General features: G+C 35.0%; 2 protein-coding genes across 2 annotated transcripts; both read right to left on the bottom strand.

The window, feature by feature from the left end:
- Positions 1 to 945: 945 nt before the first annotated feature.
- On the bottom strand, positions 946 to 1,569 carry LOC112748338 (uncharacterized). Its single transcript, XM_025796557.1, has one exon. It carries the CDS (start codon positions 1,567 to 1,569, stop codon positions 946 to 948), a length of 624 nt encoding a protein of 207 aa, XP_025652342.1.
- A 78-nt stretch (positions 1,570 to 1,647) lies between these two features.
- On the bottom strand, positions 1,648 to 3,389 carry LOC112748337 (uncharacterized). The gene is made up of 3 exons (XM_025796556.1): positions 2,232 to 3,389; positions 2,122 to 2,132; positions 1,648 to 2,065 (listed from the first exon to the last, which is right to left on the bottom strand). The coding sequence occupies exons 1-3, from the start codon at positions 3,387 to 3,389 to the stop codon at positions 1,648 to 1,650; spliced, it is 1,587 nt and encodes a 528-aa protein (XP_025652341.1).
- Positions 3,390 to 24,042: the final 20,653 nt, after the last annotated feature.

Genomic DNA, 24,042 nt, shown 5'->3' with positions numbered 1-24,042 from the left:
CCACCAACCGAAGGTGGAGCTCTTAAGAGACATTCTCCCCGGATCGTGCTTGTGCATGGAGGACCGTACAACGCTTAAGTGTGGGGGAGGATTCGTCATTTTGGGGCGTAAACTTTCTTTTTCGAACACATTGCACTCTATTTTTGTTTCTTTTTATTATGTTTCTTGTAGATATTTATAGTGTTTCTAATTGGATGTTGTGAATAGTATAGCACCTAGTTCGATTTTGTCCTAATTGTTCATGTTAGTTTTTGCAATGTTGAAAATTAGGAATAGAACTAGGAAAATTTTGAAAAATTTGCATCCATCACAACATACATACATATGGAAAATAATCTTGGTGAAAAACAACAAGGATTTCTAAGAATTTTGTTCAAGGGCATTCTATTGAATTGATTGAGAAAATTATTTTCAAACTTGCTTGAATGAATTTTTGTAGAACATAGAAGAGAGATAGAATAAAATGCCTTGTGAGTCTTTGAGCTTTAATGAGTGGTTACACATTATAACCACTAATTTTGTTCATAGTGTGATTTTTCTCCTTCTATGATTGTAATCTTGGTTTTGCTTGATTCTTTATTTCCAATGTTTGATGTTTTGAATTGCATTTAGCATGATTGACGCCATCTTTGCATAACTCACTCACCCATATAGCCTAACCCTTATATCTATCATTGTTAACCCCTTTTGAGCCTTATTTATCCCATTGGTTTTAATATCACCACATTACAACCTTAAGCAGAAAATCATGAATTTACCTTGGAATGCATCCTTGATTAGCTTCAGGGGCGGAGCTAGGCTAACTATTTAGGGGGGCGGTATTTAATAATTTACTAGAAATATTTTATATTACTATTTCTATTGATAAAATTAAAAAAAAATAAATATATAATCTCAATCAAAGTAAGACAATAATATATAAAAAATACCACTTACAGTTTTATATCATGAAAAGGCTATTCGACGTTTTTTTCTATTTTCAAAATCATCTATAATTGAATTTGTGTCAAAAATAGCTGCTAATTCTTTCTCTATATAGATGACCAGATTGTCTGCAAGAAATTCATCAGCCATCTTACTTCGGAGTCTTGTCTTAACAATTTTCATTGCTGAAAAAGCTCTTTCTGTTGTTGCTGTAGACACTGGTAGAGTCAAAACAAGACGTATTAATCTATCAACCATGTGATAAGTTCTTGATTTTCCCGTTTCTTGCAACTTGTTACACAATTCAGAAAGTGTACCAATGCCTTTCAAATGATTTGGTATATCATGCTGATAATGTTGCAACTGAGATTTCAAAATATTTAGCTCATTAGAAGGAAAGTCAAGGGGATAAAACTTCTCTGCTAACTTGCTAATTTCTTCAATATTAAATGATTTGAAATTGTCCTTAGGATCCAAAGCACAACTCAAAGTCAAAAGCTCTATTGTTTGCTCATTAAATCTACTATTCAACTCTTGTATTTGAGAGTCAATTGTTGCCAAGAATATATCTATTTGATAATGATGCTCAACTGTCACACTTGGTTGACGAGATCGACCTCTTCCAAAAACATATTGTGCACTCATATTAGGGACTTCAATTTCATGCTTTTCACAAAAATCTTTAACATTTGCAAGAAAATTGCACCATCCACCATCTCTTAATTATTGAAGAAGTAACTTTGATGTAGAAATAATATGCATTGCATTAAGAATATCTTGAGATTGTTGTTGCAGTGCTTGGCAAAGAACATTAGTGATTCCCATAATCTCTTTCATCAAGTGCAAAGTGAAAACAAATTCAAATGACAATAATATTTTACTAACACCATAAGTCTCACCTCTTTGTGCATAAGTTGTCCCGTCTTCAATGATATTATTGAGAACAATGTTGGTAGCAGTAAACATTTTTACCAAACTGCAAATAGAATTAAAGTGAGAGCTCCATCGAGTATCCCCAGCTCTTTGTAAAGTGCTTATTTGATTCGCACCTTTGCCTGTTTCTAATTCATTTTGAGCAACCAAGTTTGCATTTTCAATTGCTTGAGCTTCTTGTAATTGATCATGTCTTTTTGAAGAAGCACTAACAATAGTGACAATAGAGTTTAATTGAGTAAAAAATTCATGAATTTGAAGTACCTCTCTTGAAGCTGCCACCAATGCTAATTGTAACCTATGAGCAAAACAATGTACATAGTATGCTTGTGGAGAATCTTTAAGAAACAAAGCTTGCAAACCATTCCACTCACCCGCATGTTGCTAGCACCATCATACCCTTGACCCCTAATATTTTCAACTTGGAGATTATAATGAGAAAGGACAGAAATCAATTCTTTCTTTAAAGTTGTTGCACAAGTATCAGTGACATGCACAAGATCAAAGAATCTCTCTTTAACAAAACCATCTAGAGTAACAAATCTCAAAACAAAAATGGCCATTTGCTCCGTTTTAGATTCATCTCTAGCTTCATCAACAATAATACAAAATTTGGCATCTCCAATCTCTTCTCTAATTGAATTTCTCACCTTAGTAGCAAGAATATGTAGAATTTCTTTTTGGACATCATTTGAAGTATATTTAGCATTTTTTGGAGCATTTTCCAAAACATTCTTTTTCACTCTTTCATTGTAAGATCCCAAAAATTTCAACATTTCCAAAAAGTTACCTCTGTTGCTTGAACTTTGGCTTTCATCATGTCCTCTGTATGCACAACCTTGAAATGTCAACCATCTAATGCAATCTATAGATGCTCCTAGTCGAATTCGATTCTTTTCAATCTCTTCTGATGTTTGCTTATGAAGAAGTCTGTCGATATGTTGTGATTGTTTCATCAAATCATCACATGATTTCAGCGCCTTATGATGGAATGAGTTAGGACCTTTGCCAATGTGATTCAAAAGAGCACATTCTTTTCCACTATTTACTTTCTTCCAATTCCTGAAACCATTCTCAATAAAAGCATTTGAACCCGTATTGATTGAAGGTTCCTTAGCAAAAAGAAAGCACGGAAAATAATATATAGCATCATCTTCTATAGAATATTCTAACCAAGATGGGAACAATTTAAACCATGAAGCTTGAAAGCGACGATGACTTTTATCACCAGAAAATGGATAATTATCAAGAATTGGTTGATTTGGCCCAACTTTAATATAAGCCCGACGGATTTCATCTCTTTTATTTGGAGGAAACTTCCAAATCATTGGTCGCATTCCAGGATCTCTTTCCAAACGAAAAACATCTAGTTGATTTGGAAGAAGTCGTGGACGCTTTGAGCTATTCAATGGAGAACTTGAAGTAATGAAATTTGATGACCCCTCAAGTATTGAAGTAGTAATAGTAGAAGCATCTTCATTCTCTTGATCTTTTCTTTTAAAAAATATATCAATGGTTTTAAACTTACTCATGATTCAAATAGCCAAATAAGTTCCTATAATTAAAAATATATTTAGCAAAAAGTGTAAATTACAGTCTAAATCTTTATAAAATATAAAAATTATATTTTAATTTAAAATAAAATATTAAAATTCAGAATAATAATACTAACATCCTAGTATAAATAATATAAAATTATAATTAAATAGTTAACTAATAAAAAAAACTAAATATACAAGCTAACATATAATAACATAAACTTAATTAACAAATAATAATAAATTAACTAATTAAGTAAATAATTAAATATATAAAAAAGAATAAAAATAGAACCTTTTTTTGAGAAAAAGAAGTGAAAAATCACTTGTTGAACTATTATCTTTTATTTTTAATCTGCAAAAAACAAAAAAAATAAGAGTCAAAGAGGTAAAAGATAAAAAGATTAAAAAAATAAAGAAGAAGAAGAATAGAAAAAGTTGTTACCTGAAATTTTGGAAAGTGAAGGCGGGAAGGGAGAGAGGAGGAGACGCTGATAAATAAAAAAAGGGATGGAAAACTGGTTGGAGGCTTGTAGCGCTGGGAATTGGGAAATAAAATAAGGGAATAGGGAATGGGTTATTGGGCTGGGTTTTTGTAGAAACTAAAAAGGGTTGAAAAAGTTATAGAACAAAAAAAGAGGGGGGCTGAGAAATAAAAAAAAGGGAATAGACTTCTATTTTTTTTTAAATAAAAACTAAAATTGGGGGGGGGGGGCATTGCCCCCTTTTCTTATACGTACCTGCACCCCTGATTAGCTTAGGTTGAAGGAGTGTGTTACATCTAAGTGTGGGGGAATCTTTTGGGAAACCTTGGTGGTAAAAGAAAATATTTTGGGTACTTATTGAAAATTTGGAAAAAATAGGTGCACATTCATGTGTCAATTTGCTTTAACCATATGCATTTGTCACAGAAAATATACATATAATAAGAGGGGACAAAGGCCACCCCAAAGAAAAGGAAAAAAATGAATGAGGAATGCATATGTGATGTAAATGAAAGAGCATACATGAATGTGTATAAAAAGTGAGAATAGGAAGGTTAGGCTGCATATTCTTGTCTTTGGATTGGGAAATGTTAAGTTGGATACTTAAACTAATCAAGGATTCAATCATATTAGTCCAGTTAGCCATATCTATTCCACTTTAACCCTAGCCCCATTACACCCATATGAAATCCTCATGATAATTGCATTCATGCATCACTACTTGTTGATTGTTAGATGAAAAGTAATCCCTTGAAAATATTATTAGAGGAGACTTGAGTGAATTGACCCTTAGACAACGAGTGATTAGAGTGTATACACACCTAGTGAGGGTTCGATCACTCAATTCTATGTCTCCACCTTTCTTATCATGCATACTTGCAAGTTGCTTCGTTTTGATGAGTTAAATCAATTCTTTAGATTTTGGATACATTGGATTAATTCTTTGCTTGGCCCTATTTGTCTATACTTGCTTGGGAATTTGATTATTTGTTTTCACCAATTTCATATAGAAACTATAGATAGATATATAGGTATAGATAGTACTTACATACTTGCATGCATATAGATAGTTGCATTCAATAAGTTGGTTGCCCCTTTTGATCATTTTCCTTGTTGGTTTAGCATGAGGACATGCTATTGTTTAAGTGTGGGAAAATTGATGAGTCCATATTTTCCGATGTATTTTGGCTTGATTTGAATGGATTCTAGCACATGAACTCACACTTAATCACCAAAATAGCATGCTTTTCTGTTTGATCCCTAATTTGATTCTAAATGTGAAAACATGCATTTTAATGCTTAGATTAGTGATTTTAATTCCACTTTTATATCATTCAATACCGTGATATGGTTTGTGAGTGATTTCAGGCCTTAGAGGCAAGAATGGATGGCCAAAAGTTGAAGAAAGCATGTACAAGGGAGAAAACATGAAGAAAACAAGGAAAAGCACACACAGTGAAGTGTGCGTGCGCACAGCCCTGTGTGCGTACGCACAAGCGAGAATTTCCATGTGTGCGTGCGCACAAGCACCTGTGCATACGCACAGGTCAACTTTTAGCCGAGTGTGCGGACGCACACGTCTGTGCGTCCGCACAGGTCCCTGCACGTGATTGCATTAATGAAACATGTGCTGCGCAAATTTTGGGGGCTCTTGTCCCATTTTGGAAGGCTGAAATGCTGAAATGAAGGGATATATAAAGGGGATATCAACACATTTGAAGACATTAGGACTTAGCACTTATTTTCCAAAGTTTCAAAGTAGTAGGAGTAGGAGTAGGAGTAGAGTAGAATTGCTCTCTTAGGGTTTAATTTCCATCTTCATGTAGCATTTTATAGCAACCTTAATTTTGGATTTTGCTCATCTTTGTTGTAAGTACTCTCAATTTCCTCCTTAATTATAGCACATTTACTTTCTTTTGCCTTGGTTAAGTTACTTTGTTTATAATTGCAATTTTGAGTTTCTTGAAGTTTTGATTGATGAAATTAATGTTTCATGCTTTCTTTATGCTTGTTTGCTTGTTTATGTTTGGTTTTGTTGATAGTTAGTTATAGTTTGTTATTTTTCCTTGTAATTTTCCATGTTTTACTTTTATGCACACAAGGTGTTTATGAAAATGCCAACTTTAGAATTTGAGTAGATTTTCCCACCTTGGCTTGTGGTTTGAGTTCCTAGGATACTAGAGTCATAATGTCTGACATTTAGTGGTAATTCTTGGGTAGTTAGTTGACTCTTGTTTCCATTGACGCTAGTTTTTTTATCAACTAGTTTGGTAAGTTAGCTAGGACTTATGGATTAAGGTCAATTATGCTTGCTTGACTTACTCCTCGATGGTTGGGGTTGACTAGGAGAGATTGACTCATCATAATTATCATAGTTGTAGTTATGGCAATGATAGGATTCTTAGACTCTCATTCCCAAGTCAAGGCTCTTTTATTGCATTTATAGCATTTTCACTAGTTTTGATCTCATTTCTCTTTAATTGCATTACTTCCAATTTTGATCATTGCTTAGTTCTTTTATTGCTTGGTTCTTTTAATATTTGTTTCTTTGATTGCACAAAACCCTTTTTTGCCTCCACAACCGAAAGAGAAACATTTCCAATTGCGTCCTAGGGAGAACGACTCGATGTTGAAGTACTCTTGATCTCGGTTACTTTGTATTGAATTTGTTATTTGATTGATGTTTAATTGTTGGGTTTGGACTATACTTGCAACGGACAAATTCTACTTTTAGTGTGAAAATCCAAACCCGTGCATTTGGTCATCGTCACGTATGCACATGCGGGAATGGGGCTGTTGCTGGGAGCGCTAGCACACTTTGTGCGCACACATGGCCAAGGAAGTCTTGCAAGCTGTGCGAACGCACAGATCTGTGCGCACGCACATATTGAGAATGGCATGCTGTTGGTGGTGCTAGCACACCTTGTGTGCGCACTCAACCCTGAAATTTTGCTTCCTGTGCGTACGCACGCTTTTAAAAATGCTCCTATGCGTACGCACGCGACTCAGTTCTTTTCTATAGCTATTGTTTTTAAGTATTTCCCATTCTCAACAAGCTTGTAACCTTCCGAGATGTTATTTCACACTTATAAACCCCCAATTTCATCCCCTAAATCTTAAATTGATGTAAAATGCCTAGTGAATGAGAGTAAGCTAAGGAAGAGGGTAACTCGTGGAGGAAGAAAGGGGATGTTGTGATGAGTATGGTGAATGATGATGATATGAGGTGTTGAGGAGTATAGTGGAGTGTTGTATATGATATGAGCCAAATGGCTAAGTATGATATGAGCCGAATGGCAGTGTGTGATGATGATTATGTCTAATTATGAGATTATAATTTGTAAGCCGGATGGCTGAGATGAATGTTAATATATGGCTGTGATTTATATGCATATATGCTGAATTATGATTATTGTGATTGTTGCACTCCACCTATCTGAGATACGAGTTTTCCTGGGTGAAAGCAGTGGCTAGCCACCCCGTGCTCCAGGTGGAGACTTGATACTCTGCTGACCCTATGTCGTAAGTGTGGCCGGACACTGTGAAAGTTCCGGATGAGCTCGCCTTGTAAATATACACTAGTGAGGGTGTTGGATATATATATATGAAATTATGATTTATATTGAGAATAACTCAAGTTAGGGATGCACGACAGAGGGACAGTCCAATGGTTAACTACCAGGACTTGTCGGGTTGGCTTTATAACCGACAGATGAGACTCATCAGCCACTAGGACAGGCATGCATCATATGCATTATATGTGATTTGTCTGGATTGCCTAATTGATAGCATTTCTACTTGCTAATTGCCTAATTGTCTTATCTACTTCTTACTTGTGCATTTATTTGTTTGATATACTTGTGTTTGCATTTCAATTACTGTTGGTGGTTGGGAGGTTTGCAGGATTTGGAAAGGGGATATTTAGTTAGTCTGAAGATCCTTAAGTTAGTCGCCTATTTTTATTTTCATGGTTTAGTTATATTTCATACGCTTTGATTATATATGGAAGTTCTAGGATTGCCTTCAGCTTTCCCAGGAAATTACATGGTAGATATTTGGACACGGTTACCATGCTGAGAACTTCCGGTTCTCACCCATGCGGATTTTGTGGTTTTCAGATGCAGGACGTGAGGCTCCTCGCTGAGGCATGCTAGAGACTTCCTTTTGGCAGAGATCCTTAGCTCTTGGGATTTTATTTTGATCTTATATACTTGTTTAGATACTTATATTCTCTACTTATATATATGTGTGTGTGTGTGTGTGTGTGTGTGTGTGTGTGTGTGTGTGTGTGTGTGTGTGTGTGTGTGTGTTTTGTATTAACTCCTCTTAGAGGGTATTTTAGAGAAGCAGGTTTTGTATTTTGTCTTTTGGGGTTGTTTTTGGGTAATTCCCTTATATATATGTATATATACTTATATGCTCGGGCCGGTCATCTTCGCAAGCCGAGTTCCGAGTCTTGATATATGTATTCTGGCACTCTTTTGTATATCTCTTAGCGTTAGCTTACTCTTTATCTGTTTCGATTACATTATCGATCGGAGTGTTGCACTTTTCGATTTAACGGTTTTGATTTACCCCTTTTTTCTTCAAAGGCTCCTAGTTATGAACCTTTTTACACTACTATACGTACTAGATTTTTACTTTTAGAGGTCATAATACCTCGCCACCTCTGTTTTATGACTTAAGCATAAGACTCTGTGTGGTAGGGTGTTACACAACTGTTGATATAAAAAAAAATTTTTTTACTACTAGTGGTTTCGACAATAAAAGCAATGTTTCGACTACAGAAGTAGAAATAGGCAAGTCGAAGTTGAAAAAATAGTTCAAAGAGCGTCAGATTCGGAAGGGTAGTTATTTCCATTGTTGTCAAACTCGCGAGTTAATTCGTAAACTTGTACGAGTTTACGAGTTTAGGTAGTAGAATCGAGTTAACTCAGACACAAACTCATTTCTGGGTAGACTCGGATAGACTCGAACAGAATCGATCAAACTCGCGAGTTTGAGGGTGAGTCAGCGAGTTTGATTTGGGTGCCCATTTTCACCAAAACGGCGTCATTTTGGGCCCAAAAAAAAAGACAAAGGGCGCCGTTCATGTAATGTAACCCTAATCTCAAACGGCTAACACAGAACACTCTCTTCTCCCCTCACTCTCTTCTCCAAGCTCATCATTCTTCCCCACCATTGTCTGTGCCGCCACGCCGGAGGCCCGACGGATCCACTGCCATCTTCTTCCTCGTGGTACACCGCCAGTTCCTCAGTGATGCTGAAGGCTGACACTGAAAGTTCCTCGACACCTCGTTCCGCCATGGCGCCACCCTCGACACTAAAGGTTCCTCGACGGTCGAAGCCATCTTCTTCCTCGTGGTACGTTGAAGGCTTCACGGCACGCTGTTTCTCGGCTTTGGTCTGCGTTCCTCGCCTGACACCTCTGTTCTGTGATTTTAAAATTCTGCACTGCCGATCTATTTCTGCTTCACTTCCGGTTGCCTGAGCAGCTGAGCTGCCTCTCGTCTTCTTCGGTTCTGCCTGAGCTTCCTTCTCCAAGGTAATTTTTTTGAACAAATTTAAATATCAATAATTTTGGTAGTTGGTATGAATTCTGCCATTTTGGTTCTGAAATTAACTTTTTAAATTTTTTTTAGTTAGAATTCTGGTGAGATGAATGATGAAATATGGATTAAAAAGTCATACACAGAATTGGTTATTGAAATTTGGTGGAAAAAAATTAAACTGATGCTTTAGTAAGTTTATAATGTATCAGAAAACTAACATGTGTGGTTAAGTGATTTAATTATTTTTTCTAAACTACTGATATCAATAGACAATAGGTTAATTGGTTTTGGACTTGTTAGTTGTTAGACGTTAGTGTTAGATACTTAGATTGTTACTTCTTAGTTAGTTGTCTTTTGTTAATCAATTTGAATATTTGAAATATTGAAACTCTGAAATGTTAGTGTTAGTTTAGTTTGTTCTTAATAGGTGCTTCTTGTAATTTGTAGTTGTTACTTGTTAGTGTTGGTTATGAATTTATCAACTTTAATAGTGGTCTAGTGGATAACTTCATAACTTGGCAATTGAAATCTGAAATCTGAATTTATTATTTATCAACTTTGATAACTTTGCAAGTTGCAACTGAATCTGAAACTCTGTATTTTAGTGGATAACTCTAAAAAAATAATTTCTAATATGAAACTTGTGAAGGATTTAAATGTGTGGTCTAGAGTACTTGTTATAATTGTAGTATTGTGTTAATTTATTACGTGTTTTGATGTTAAAATTGTTAAGTTTGAATGTCTATATTTGAGTAAATATATATTATACATGATATATATTTTTTTATAAAAAATTTATAATAGGTAAACTCGTACGAGTCTATGAGTCGAGTCTAGGTTAGCTCCACGAGTTTACCTAGACTCGCGAGTTTGACAACCTTGGTTATTTCTTTTCTCTAATCATCAAGGCTTGCAACTCGACTTTCATGTTGAGTGGAGGACATGGGTGCGAAATTTGTGGAGCAAGTTGAAGAAACGTGAGACTTTGAAGACTAAGAAAGACGTAGGTATCAAAACTTTAGGGTCAAGATTCTTCATGGTCAAGGCAAGGTCATGACTGAGAAAAAGGAGGAAGTAAGATAGTGGACAAACATGCTCCATGGAAAGTCTATTTCCATAATCTATAAATAGTAGAAACTCAGAAGAGTTTAGAGACTTCAATCAGGAACACTAGATTATCACATAAGCTCATCAAATTCCCAGTCTCCGTGATGCAACAGAAGAATATGGAGTGCAAGTGCATGTGAGTGTTATAAATCGATTTTTTACTTGTTTCCTTTTGTTTATTTGGTTCAGTTTCATTTAATTTCTTTGAATTTCATTATTTCTTTGTTAAAATCAATATTGTGTGCTTTTATCGTCTTTTTCCATTTAATTATTCATTCCTTTGTCATTTATCATAAAGTTTACCACTAGCAATCTCAACATAGATTGCGTTGACACTAATTAAGTAATTTTTCGGTCGAGCTCACTCTTTTTCAGAGCAGTCATATCTGCTTTCTGATACTTGAGATCTTGATAAAAGATCGTTTCGATGCCATCTGTCGAAGTCAACTAAAAAATGAGTGAAACAAATTGACATGCCTGGTGGGACCCTGGGTTAAATTCGTGTTGAGATGTGTATGCAATTATGTAGTGGTAAGCTAATCATGACGGATAGAGCTTCAACTTCGACGGATATGTCGAATAATGATAGTTGAAATTTCACTAGAGGCCCTGAAGTAGAGACAGTCCCTTCGACCAATCTTTCAAGCCAACGTCGACAGAAGGTATTCCGACGGCCATACCCGTCACATGGCCTCAATATGGATAAACGATGAGGGTGGACTTGGGCAATACTTTCTTCTCCCTACGATCTAGCTTCCTCCTTTTTTTCAGGGTCTTCATATCCCATGACCTTGCCTTGACCATGAAGAATCTTGGCTCCCAAATTTTGACATTCGATGTTTTTTCTTTTACCTTGGTCTTCAAGTTCCACGTTCTGTATAGTACTTCTAGATTAAACCACGTGCAAGTATAAGTTTTCGACCCAAATGCTTCTCGACTCGACTCATCTCACAATCAAAGGTCTGTTTTCTTATAGTCGAGTCCCTACTTGGTCAAAGCTTCGACTAGGCATGGTCATCCAGTTTCGTCCCAGATTTTTCGACTCAATGCATATGAGTTAGTAGACACCATAGTTGAATTTCGTAACAAGTCAAAATTCGTACTACCAAATTGTCCCTTAAAACTTATCTTATCAGAAATTAAAGTGATAAGTTTTATTTAATCACATGCCATCCATGTGCCAAATTTAAATTTTTGAATTTGAAAGGGCAGTTACACAGTTTCTGAAACGATTGGCATGTTTTTCTTTCAAATTACATTATCCCAAAGGTAAAATCTTATGACAGAAAATGAAAAGCTTACTGGATATTCACTAGCAAAATTCGGCTTGTAAAAATCATAAGCATGAGACATATGGCTTGCCCTCAATTTTCTTTCAAATGCAATGGGAGCATCAGGACAAACAAGCATGGCAATAGCAGCAGCTCCTCCAGTAGGCCTAGCAGGTCCTTCGACAAAGACCTGAAAAATAGAAATATCCATTTCAGATGTTAGAGAATAACCCCAACAATATAACACGTATGTTTGATTAGGAAATGATCTTACAGCACTGTCAGTGCAGACAACAAGTCCATAGCGTCCATCCCACGAAGAAAACAGAAATGATTGATAGTTAAAAAAAATTCATAATCAACTAACAATCAAGTGTTTGACAATAATTATGTGCATTAAATTCATCACTTGTATTACTATTATTGGCCACTTAGAAAAAAGTAATAGCATTAACTAGTTGCAATCCAGAACAAAAAACATAGAACAGAAGAAATCAAAATTTTGAACATAAAAGATGTACGTTTTTTTTATAAAATAAGCGTACAGAAAATAATTTTATGCTGCTGTTAAGCTCTGATTCCACCTTCTATGGGTTAATTCTAGTTCAGATATTGATAGGATTTTTATGATTTAGGAAAATTTAAAGTGATTTATGAGTTAGAATAAGAAAATATTATGTCAACAAAATCAAACGGAAATTCATAGATCAGATCAAGCTATCACAGATCGGAAAGCCTAGCTAGGAATATATGTCACAGAAAATATGGATACTTGAATAAATGGATACAATAGTTGTTGAAAAGATAACCTATATGGCGGAGAGAGCACTACGACGACAGCGATGAAGGGAGCAGACGCGCAACGAGAGCAGCGAAGAGGGCTCTGCGACGATGGTGATGAAGGGAGAAACGCGATGCGAGCGGTGCCGGAGAAGCTCGTGCGATGCGAGCGGCGCTGGAGGAGCTCATGTGATGCGAGCGGCGGCAGCAGCGGCGGAGAGAAGAAGTAGCTCGTTGACGCCTTGACAAAGAGAGGAGAATCTCGTTTGATAATGTGTGGTGTGAATGGAGCTCGATAAGGTGGGGACATTTAACTCAATATTTCCAATGGAAAATTTTAAATTACAGACAGATTTTCTGTCTATAATAATTTAATAAAATGCAGCATTTTTGTTTATTTAGTTACAGACGGATTTTCCGTCGGTAACCATTTCCTTCAAAAAAATTAATTTTTTCGACAGAATTATCGACGGATTCTCTTTTCCGTCTGTAATTTATGCTAACTCGTTTTTTTTGTTTCCGACAAAAATTTTTTTGCAAATTCTGTCTGTATTTCCGTGGGATAAAATTCGTCGAAAATATCTGTCTGTAATAACTAGTTTTCTAGTAGTGTATTAAGGACAATTATAAATTGTCTGTAACAAAATAAATCTTAAAAATATTTGCAAGAACAAATCTCGCTAAAGCCATTCACCTAACGGCATTCCAACTTCTAAAGTTTAATTTAAAATATATCATCCAATACTCCCACTAGTTTAAAGAATTTTTTTATAGTCGTACTATCTTACTTTGGGCACTATACATCTTTTTAAGATGTTCAGTAATAAATAGTGAGTAGATGCCTTTGAAATTGGAACTCATGGTTGCCAAAACAACCCACATTGCAGTAAAATAATATTCTAAATACTTCACAAGTTTTAATCGTTCCACAACTAATTTTATTGGAGGATATTATTTCAATAGGATTATCATCTCAATGATAACCTTTTGGAAAAATAATTCTCAAATTATAGCCAATATATTACTTTCAAGTATGCCATACAAAAAGTGGACATATTTAAAAAATCTAAAATATGAAAGTAAATTAAGAAATATATATTTCTGTCAAAATTATTTAGAATCATGAATGAGTACCTTAGTTGTCAACTTGTTACTCATACCTATTCTAAATAAACATGATTAAATTGTATCTCATAGAATTATAATCCCAAATAATTATCTGACTTTCAGACAATTATTTAAATAAATTATATTTTATACCCCTAAGTTGTCTAGGTTCAAGTATTAAATTAATTCTCCTTATACATCATCATATGCATAAATAAAGTCTATCTTTGAGTACAAGTCTCATGGTTGTTAGGTTGCTCCTTGTAAACAAGAGATAAATTTTTTTTTTGCAATCTCCTAACTTTTAGGATTTATCTCTATTGTTAGAGAATTTTTTATCAGTACACGTGGATTAAATTTTATACTCCCAAGTTGTCTAGGTAAAAATATAAAATTAAATTCCTAATACATTAAATGTATATACTGATTATTATCTTGAAAATAAAACTCCTGGTTGTCAGGCCACTCTTTGTAATCAAGAACATTAGAAAAAACTCATTTTTAAAATTATAGTGTTTAAAACACATTAAATCCTTTATATATACACTTATATGAATTAATCTTCACATACATGTCTTTTTGCTATACAAGTCTTACAAGTCCTGGAATTCACTTACCCCTAAAACGCGCCTCTTATGTTACGTATGTTTCACGCATCTTCTTAACAGATTTTTCAATCAACGCGTACACATTCTTCTTCTTCTTGTACGTTCTCCTTCTTCGTTCTTCTTATTTTTCGTTATCGTCGTCATCAACATCACCTCTTCCTCCTCCTCCTCTTCCTCCTTCATTTTTAATTGGATTTTCTTCTCTTCCTTTCTTTTTCTCTTTCTCCTCCACCATCAGTTATCTCGTTGTTGAATATAATGAATAATTCAAGTTCAGATTGTCAATTGAACCAGAACAAAATTGATTATTATTTTTTAATCCAATCAAGTGGCTGAGGTGTGGTTCAATTCAGAAGAAAAAAATACAGAATTAGAGAAAATATTTTCTATATTTGTAGCAAATTGGGTGTAACACGAAGATATTTGGGTGTAAAATGAAAATATTTTGGTGTATTTTTATTTTGATAAGTTCTGCATAATTCAAAACCCTTCCTCTTCCTCATCCTCATCTTCTGAAGCTACTTTTTTTTCATCATCATCACCATCTTCTTTTTTTTTTTTTATTTGTCTTTTTCTTTTTGTTTTACCTTCTCAAGTTTCTTCTTGTTTTACTCTCTTAACAAGAATAAAACAAAAAAATCAAACAAAGAAGAAGAAGAAACACATAATTCTGCAAAATTACTTGGAAGAGGATGAACTTACATTCATTTAACTAAAAGAAAGAAAGAAATAAGGAAAAGAAGAAGAAGGAAAAAAATGCAGCATTAGAGAAAATATTTTTCTGTACAAAAATACTATTTGTACACTAAAATCAGCCATCAATTTATTTGTGTATAAATACATGTGTGCTTTAATTTATTTTCAATGTATATTTGTATTCTAGTATGTATTTTATACTGGTGACTGACTTTGGTGGCTGATTTTAGTGTACATGTAGCATAACTCATTTCTGTGTTTGCAGCAAATTTGGGTGTAACACGAAGATATTTGGGTGTAAAACGAAGATATTTGGATGTATTTTTAATCTGATAAGTTCTGCATAATTCATAACTCTTCCTCTTCCTCCTCCTCATCTTTTGCTGCTACTTCTTTTTTTTCATCATCATCACCATCTTCTTCTTCTTCTTTTTCTTATTCATCTTTTCCTTTTTGTTTTACCTTCTCAAGTTTCTTCTTGTTTTACTCTCTTAACAAGAATAAAAACAAAAAAATTAAACAAAGAAGACGAAGAAACACATAATGCTGTAAAATTACTTGGAAGAGGATGAACTTACATTCATTTCACTAAAAGAAAGAAAGAAATAAGGAAAAGAAGAAGAAAAAAAATGCAGCATTAGGAAACATTTTTCTGTACAAAAATGCTATTTGTACACTAAAATCAGCCACTAAAATTAGTCACCAATGTATTTGTGTATAAATACATGTGTGCTTTAATTTATTTTCAATGTATATTTGTATTCCAGTATGTATTTTATACTAGTGGATGACTTTGGTGGTTGATTTTATTGTATACATAGCACAACTTATTTCTGTATTTGCAGCAAATTTGGGTGTAAAACGAAAAAAATTGGGTTTAACACGAAGATATTTGGGTGTAAAATGAAAATATTTGGGTGTATTTTTATTCTGATAACTTCTGCATAATTCAAAACTCTTCCTCTTCCTCCTCATCATCTTCTGCTGCTTCTTCTTCTTCTTCTTCATCTTCTTATTTTATGTTCTCATAATTCTTTTTGGAAGAAAAATCAAATAAAGAAGAAAAAATACATAATGTTGCAAAATCAAAAGAAGAAGGAGGAGAAAACACGACAATGAAGATGAAACACACGAAGAAAAAGGAGGAGAAACACAAAGAAGAAGGAGAAGAAGAAGAGAGAAGAAGAGGAGGAGGAGAAACGCAAAAAAAATGACAGTTGTGGTTTTCATCGAAGAAAAAGAAGAAGAGTCGTTCATAATGGTGAAGGAGCGCGTTGGAAACGTAATGCGCGTGTTAACACGCTTTTGTGGGTGAGCGTAGCTTCTGTTGGATTTGGCCCAACTTGTAAGACTTGTAAGCCAAAAAGACTTGTATGTGTATGATAAACCCATATTTTATGATGTATTTTGTGCTCAATTTAAGTGATTTATTCAATCCTTCACCCACTTATTCATGTAAATTGCATGGTTTTACTTTCCCTTCCTTATTTTATGAAATAAGTAAAAAACATGTTTCCTATGCTTTAAAAATATTAATTTTAATTACTCTTTTATTACCATTCGATGCCGTGATTTGTGTGTTAAGTATTTTCAGATCTCATAGAGCAGGAATGGCTCAAAGGACAAAAAGAAAACATACAAAAATAGAAGAAAATAACAAAAAATAGAGTTTTGAAGAAAAAGGCAGCGACACGAACGCATGGACGACGCGAACGCGTGGATGATGCGGATGCGCGCCTTGAGCAGAACGCAATTGATGCGTACGCATGACCGACGCGTATGCATGCTAAGGAAAACTCCCAGATGACGCGAACTCGTGACCCACGCAGACACGTGACAGACGCCACGTACAAAAATCTGCAGAAAATGCCCCCAGCGATTTCTGGACCCTTTTTCGGCCCAAATCCAAGCCAGAAACACATAATATAAGCCAGAGAATGAAGGAATCAAAATAGAGGGAGATACAAATGAATAATTCATAATTTTAGGTTTTAGATGTAGTTTTTAGAGAGAGAGGTTCTCTCATCTCTCTTAGGATTTAGGATTAGGATTTCTCTTATTTTTAGGATTGCTGCTACAATTACAGGTTCAATATTCCTTTAAATTACTTTCTAGTTTTATTTATTCTATTACTTTAATTGTTATTTATCTTGTCACATTTGGCTTATGGACCTTTCATGTTATGATTTTCTTAATTAATATATTTTGAGGTATTTTAGATTTGATTTTTGCTTTAATTTATTTGTGAATGATTTCAATTCAATTTAGATTTATTTTTCCTTTTTGGCTTTGGTTAAGTAATTTATGATACTTGAGTTATCAAACTCAGCTGTTGATTGGAATTATAATTCTTTGCTGGTTGATTTGTACTCCAATAACTCTAGTCTCTCCATAGGAGTGGACTAGGACCTGAGGAATCAAATTGATTCATCAACTTAACTTACCTTCATAGTTAAAGGTTAATTAAAAGTGGGAGCTGAATCCAATTCTCTTCAAACCTGATAAGGATAACTAGGATATGACTTCAATTTCTTATACCTTGCCAAGAGATTTTATTAATTATTAATTTATTTTTCTTGTCATTTAAATTACTTGCTCCTTAATTCAGCAACCCAAAATTACACTTTTACTTATAACCAATAATAAATCATACTGCCCTGCAACTCCTTGAGAAGACGACCCGAGGTTTAAATACTTCGGTTATAAATTTTATTGGGTTTTGTTACTTGTGACAACCAAACTTTTGTAAGAAAGGAATTCTTGTCGGTCTAGAAGCTATACTTACAACAGGAATTTATTTGTGAAAATTCTAGATCGCGCGAGAGTTTCGTTCTTCAGTGTAGCATAACTGCACTTATATATATAAGAAACAAACAAAAAATATTTTGCATCTTATTCCTTTTATTGTGACCAAAACGACTATAAATTTAATAAATAAACAAAATCAAATAAAATATTTGATTATAAATATAACTATTATATTAAAAGAATGATAATTTAATCACAATTAAATAATCAAAATTAAAATAAATTAACTATTAATTTATTAGAAAACCATCTCAATAGAAATAATTACATCAAATGCTTAAAAAAATGAATTAATACTATTAATTCACAAACTTTAAAAAAATAGGAATAAAAATTAAACACAAAAAGTCAAAACTCTGGTACCACCGAAGGATTACCATGTGTTCATAACACATGGCGGAAGAAAAGAAAGTAATTCTAAAGATTTATTTTGTGTTTAAATTTGATTCAAATAAACAATATATAGATCAGATCTAAATACCTGTGTACGCTAGTAAAAATCAGTTTCTCCTTCGATGGTACGAAGGCGCTATGCGTATCCACACTGAGACCAACCTTCGTTGTCAATTCCTTGACCAATGGACATCTGATCTAAATTGAGAAATCTCTTGTAACTCTTTGCACGCCATAAAATTCTTCTCCAAGAATTAGGCTCACATACGTTTATGTATGTAGAGGTAAAGGAATAAAACTCGCATCAGTTTCCTTTACTCTTATATATATATAGTATGAGATTTGTTACTGATTTTAAATTTGAATCTCAATTCAAATTTAAATCATATCTTATTATTTTAAACTTGAATCTTTCAAATTTATGAATCATATCATAACTTAATTTAAAACAGAATGAATTAGGATATCATCTAAATTTAGAATTCAAATTTAGAAATAGAATAACTAATTATTATCAAATCTCATTTAATATTCTCAATTATCATACTATTATTATATTCTTGGTGCTAGCAAAGAATACAATAATATTCTATTTGAATTAATATAATTATTTATTTGATCAAATCAAAATAATAATTAAATAATTTTACAGCAAAGATTAGAACACTTGTTAGTGTGTGACCTATAGGTTCAATACTAAACGGGTAGTAAATTTGTCATACTAAATTTAGCAACACTACTTAACGACCCGCGCTGATAGTATGAAGCAGTGATAGATCCAGAAAATTTTAGTAGTGGGGGCAAAATTTATATAACATAATAATAATTTTTATAATAAAAATAATATGTATATAAAAAATTAAATATTAAATTATCTATTAATTATTATATATCTGTGTATAAATATATGTATTGTTTAACTTATTTTTAATGTATAATTTATATTTTAATATATATTTTATACAAATAATTATTTTTTATGGACATATAACATGATTATTGTTATGATTATATTTTATTATTGTAAAATATGATTAGCCTTCAAAATATCTAATATATAAATTACAATACTAAAATAGTAATTTAAATAATAATATATAATTTAAAATTCTATTATTTTAGGTTTTATATTTTAAAAAATTAAATAATTTTTCTCTTAACACTACCATCAAAATTTCTTTCTTTATATATATTACTAAATATATTTAAAAATTCACTTCCTAACACAATTAGAAGTCGACTCTTATTGATATTTATAGTTAAAAAAGTTTTTTCAATTAATACAGTTGCTATGCAAAAATTAAAGCTAATTTGAAAAGAAGATAAATAATATTTTTTGGGTTGATTTTAAAAAAAAATACTAATTTTGTTTAAATTTGAGAATTGATTATTTTAACGAATTTCTAATATAAAATTTTTAAATTGACAATTAAGTACCAAAAGTTGAGTAAAAAATTATTGTGGGGTCAAATTTGATAATCTAATGGGGGCAAATAAATATTATTATCATATACTACTCAAAAAAATTCCAAATTGTAGTGGGGGCGCTTGCCCCACACTAGTGTACGTAGAACCGTCCCTGGTATGAAGTACTATATTTTTACTAAGAACTCGAGAAGAATAAAGTATAATTTCTTCCATCTTTCCAACTCTTGGTTAACCCTTAGAGTATGGTTTAATTGTCAAATTCTAACTGGTTACCATTATTATAATGAATTGTGAATGACTTAAGAAACTTATTTCTTCATTCATTATAATCATAGAATTCAAACTCTTTAACGAGAGTTGACGGATTTTTTATTGACTAATCATTAATTCTACAAGTATTTAAATCATACCCAATATCCATTCAACTAGTACCCTAGGATATTAGGTGTCTGAAATCAAAGTATAAAAAAAATATTGTTAATTACTATGATAGTCACAGGTCAAAGGAAACTCTATTACCATGTTCATCTTGAGAATATCCTATTGACAAATATGCGGTAATTATAATCATTAAGAATTCTCAAAGTGAGTCAGTTCAATGGTCATATCTCTATATACACCATCTATATATATAATTTAATAAATGAGATCTATTAATTCTCATCCAATATATATATATATATATATATATATATATATATATATATATATATATATATATATATATATATATCTTTTTGGATTATAATGTCTTTTTTAATAATCCTGTGATAAAAAATAATTTAGATTAAATAATAAAAAATTTATCTCTCAATATTATGATCACTATCACAATGATAAATCACTAAATTTAATCAAAATTTTATTATATTAATATTTTAATATAATAATAATATCAAATTATTTGAGACATAATTAATTAAATTGTGGTCGTATTATTTACGGTAATCCTAATTAGTGTCATGCACGGTTTCATTGTAAATACATGATATATCAAGATCCATAATTTCTGTAAATAATATATATTAAAAATTGCATGTGAAAAAAAATATTCGCTGGCTTACCTTGAATATATTTATACATATAAAGTATTGCGCTGTTATACTCCTGGGATCATGTGAATTTAGCTTAAAAAATACATAGCAAATATCGGAAATTTTTGGCATTTTGATGGAAGCTTTCAGAAAGCCAACTATGCTTTTAATCTTAATTTATTATTAGTGGACCTAATTATCATAACTAATAAATTAACAAATAGGGGAATCAGAAAAGATCGTTTAGTAGTGGCCACGTGCTTTGGCGATTCGGTTCCTAAATTATTGACATGTAATATATACTCTCTCTTTAAGAGAGAGAGAGAGAGGGAGAGGTGATGGAGTATTGTTAAGAGTTGCAAGAATGTGAGAACTCCCAGCATGTTTGGGATTTATAGTGCTCATATAGATATTAATTATATATGTGGACTGTGGAGAACATCTGAACATGTGACTCTTGAAATGTGAATATGTTGTTGTTACGGATCCATGTTTCGGATCCCGCATACCCGGTTACCCAGGGACGACCCGCTTCCACACAAAGGTCTAAATACCGGCCCTTCAAAACCTCTAACCTAAATATCTCTTTCTTATCTTAACCAAATAAGATAAGATAAGATATTCACCTATAAATAAGAGGACCCAGGTCTCCCCAGGTATTCATTCATTCATCACACTTTCTACCTCTTAGATCCATTCTGACTTGAGCGTCGGAGTGTCTTTGCAGGTACCACCCCCATTGCTCCAGTCAAGCGACCCGGCTCCAGCTCTGTCCGCGGGTTCCCGATCCACCCTTCAAACCGTACCAGAGACATCTCGTACATTGGCGCCGTCTGTGGGGAACCTGCGCCAGCTGGAACCAATGGGGGACGTCCTGGAAGAAACCCCCTCAAGCCAGGATGACTCTCAACCAATTAACCCAACCCCCGAGCACCGTGAAGTAACGAACCAAGCAAGAATAGCAAGCACTATTCAAAACGCGAACGATCACGACATCACGGACCGACGACATCCTGAAAAAGCCAGCGACAAAGCAGCGCAGATCATCCAGGATCTCTGCCTCCGAGTCCAAGAACTCGAAGGCAAGATAACCGATAAAGGAAAACACAACAACGAGCACGGAAGCCATGCAACCTCCAGATTAAGATCTCGCCGCGGAAGGTCGCCAACCCGACGACACGACAGAAGAGACGGTCGCAGCTCAACACGCGATCACAGACACGAGAAATCGCCAGAACGGCGATACAACAAGAAACATAACCGCAGCGCTTCTCAAGATCTGAGTTATCAACACTACTCAGACGAAGATCGGAGGGACCGAAACACCAAACGCACGAGAAACGACCATACAATAATGGGAGCTACACCCTTCACAGAAAGAATCCTGAGGGCAAAACTCCCCAAAGGCTTTGACAAACCTACCGATATGAAATACGATGGAACTAAGGATCCCCAAGAACACCTAACGGCTTTTGAGGCCAGAATGAACCTAGAAGGAGCGGCCGACGCGGTCCGATGCAGAGCCTTCCCGGTAACCCTCGCCGGGCCAGCGATCAAATGGTTCAACGCCCTCCCGAACGGATCCATAGCCAGCTTCCACGATATTACACGAAAGTTCATGGCCCAGTTCACTACTAGGATCACCAAAGCCAAACACCCCATCAGCTTACTAGGGGTCACGCAAAAACAAGAAGAATCCACAAGAAAATACCTCGACCGCTTCAACGATGAATGCCTAACGGTCGACGGACTCACGGATTCCGTCGCAAGCCTTTGCCTAACCAATGGGCTAATGAACGAAGATTTTCACAAACACCTCACCACCAGACCGGTATGGACCATGCATGAGATCCAGAACGTCGCCAAAGATTACATCAACGACGAAGAAGTCAGCCAGGTCGTTGCCGCCAACAAACGGCAGCACGGCAACGCCCAGCGCAGCAACTCGGCTTCTCACCAAAACCCAACACTCAAAGAGAATCAACGGGACCACCCCAGGCCGACCAGCCGACCACCGAGAATAGGCAAATTCTCAAACTACACGCCCCTGACAGCACCAATTACCGAGGTATACCACCAAATAGCAGATCGAGGCATCATTCCGAAAGCACGGCAACTCAAAGAAAGGACAGGAGGCAACAAGACCCTTTACTGCGAATACCACCGAGGTTACGGTCACAGAACACAAGATTGTTTCGACCTTAAAGACGCCATTGAACAAGCCATACGAGACGGCAAACTCCCAGAATTTGCCAAAATCATCAGAGAACCGAGACGCGCGGAGAGAGACAGGTCGTCGGAGAGGGAAGGACGTAACCCGAGAACCCAAAAGCAACCCCCGAGGGAAAGCCCGGAGGAAGATCCAACCATCATAGTGAACGTCATCACAGGCAAAGATGTATCAAGCAAGTCAAAACTAACAATGAAAAAAGACCTCAAGATAATGGCTGTAAGGAACCAAGTCCCAATCTCCGCGACCGACAATACGATAACATTCTTACCAGAGGACTGCCAACACGGCACCTCAGCCGAGGACGCCCCTTTCGTCATCTCAGCTAGAATCGGAACAGGACTCGTACGAAGAATACTAGTAGACACCGGGGCAGACTCAAACATCCTTTTTCGGGGAGCCTTCGATAAACTCGGACTCCGCAACGACAACCTCCAAACACACCGCCACGGCGTCACGGGACTCGGAGACAACTTCCTCAAACCAGACGGCTCAATCACACTTCCCATCACCATAGGAATGAGCAGCCAAAAGAAGACAATTCTATCTGAATTCGTAGTCCTAAAAGACTCCACAGCCTATAACGTGATTCTCGGAAGGAAAACAATCAACGACTTCTCCGCAGTTATCTTTACCAAATACCTCCTTATGAAATTCAGAACCGACGACGGCTCCGTCGGCACCATCCACGGAGACCGAGAAGTCGCAGCCGAATGCGACAACACCAGCCTAGCCCTAAGGAAGAAATCACGAGATGCGGCCGGTGTATTCCTAGCCGATCTGGATGCCCGACAAGACGGCCAACCCAGGCCAGAACCAGAAGGGGATATGGAAAAATTACAGATAGGGCCAACCAAGGATGAGTACACCTTCATTAACAGGAACCTCCCATACGACCTCAAAGAGGAGCTCTCTCAACTCCTGAAACAAAATAGGGACCTGTTTGCATTCACACCGGCCGTCATGCCGGGAATAAGCCCCGACCTAATGTCTCACCGTCTAGCCGTGGATCCCAAAGCTAAACCAATAGCACAAAGGAGAAGAAAAATGTCACCGGACCGAGCCACCGAGGTCAAAAAACAAGTTAAAGCCCTACTCGAGGCCAACTTTATCCGAGAACTCCCCTACACGACTTGGCTAGCCAACGT

The sequence above is a fragment of the Arachis hypogaea genome, chromosome 15 (genome assembly GCF_003086295.3).
Source record: "Arachis hypogaea cultivar Tifrunner chromosome 15, arahy.Tifrunner.gnm2.J5K5, whole genome shotgun sequence".
In the NCBI taxonomy this organism is placed as follows: domain Eukaryota; kingdom Viridiplantae; phylum Streptophyta; class Magnoliopsida; order Fabales; family Fabaceae; genus Arachis; species Arachis hypogaea.
This window is presented reverse-complemented; position numbering and strand designations above follow the sequence as displayed.

Bases quoted from the DNA above. Each gene is read 5' to 3' on its own strand.
- LOC112748338 (XM_025796557.1), bottom strand. From the start codon at position 1,569: ATGAGTGCACAATATGTTTTTGGAAGAGGTCGATCTCGTCAACCAAGT.
- LOC112748337 (XM_025796556.1), bottom strand. From the start codon at position 3,389: ATGAGTAAGTTTAAAACCATTGATATATTTTTTAAAAGAAAAGATCAA.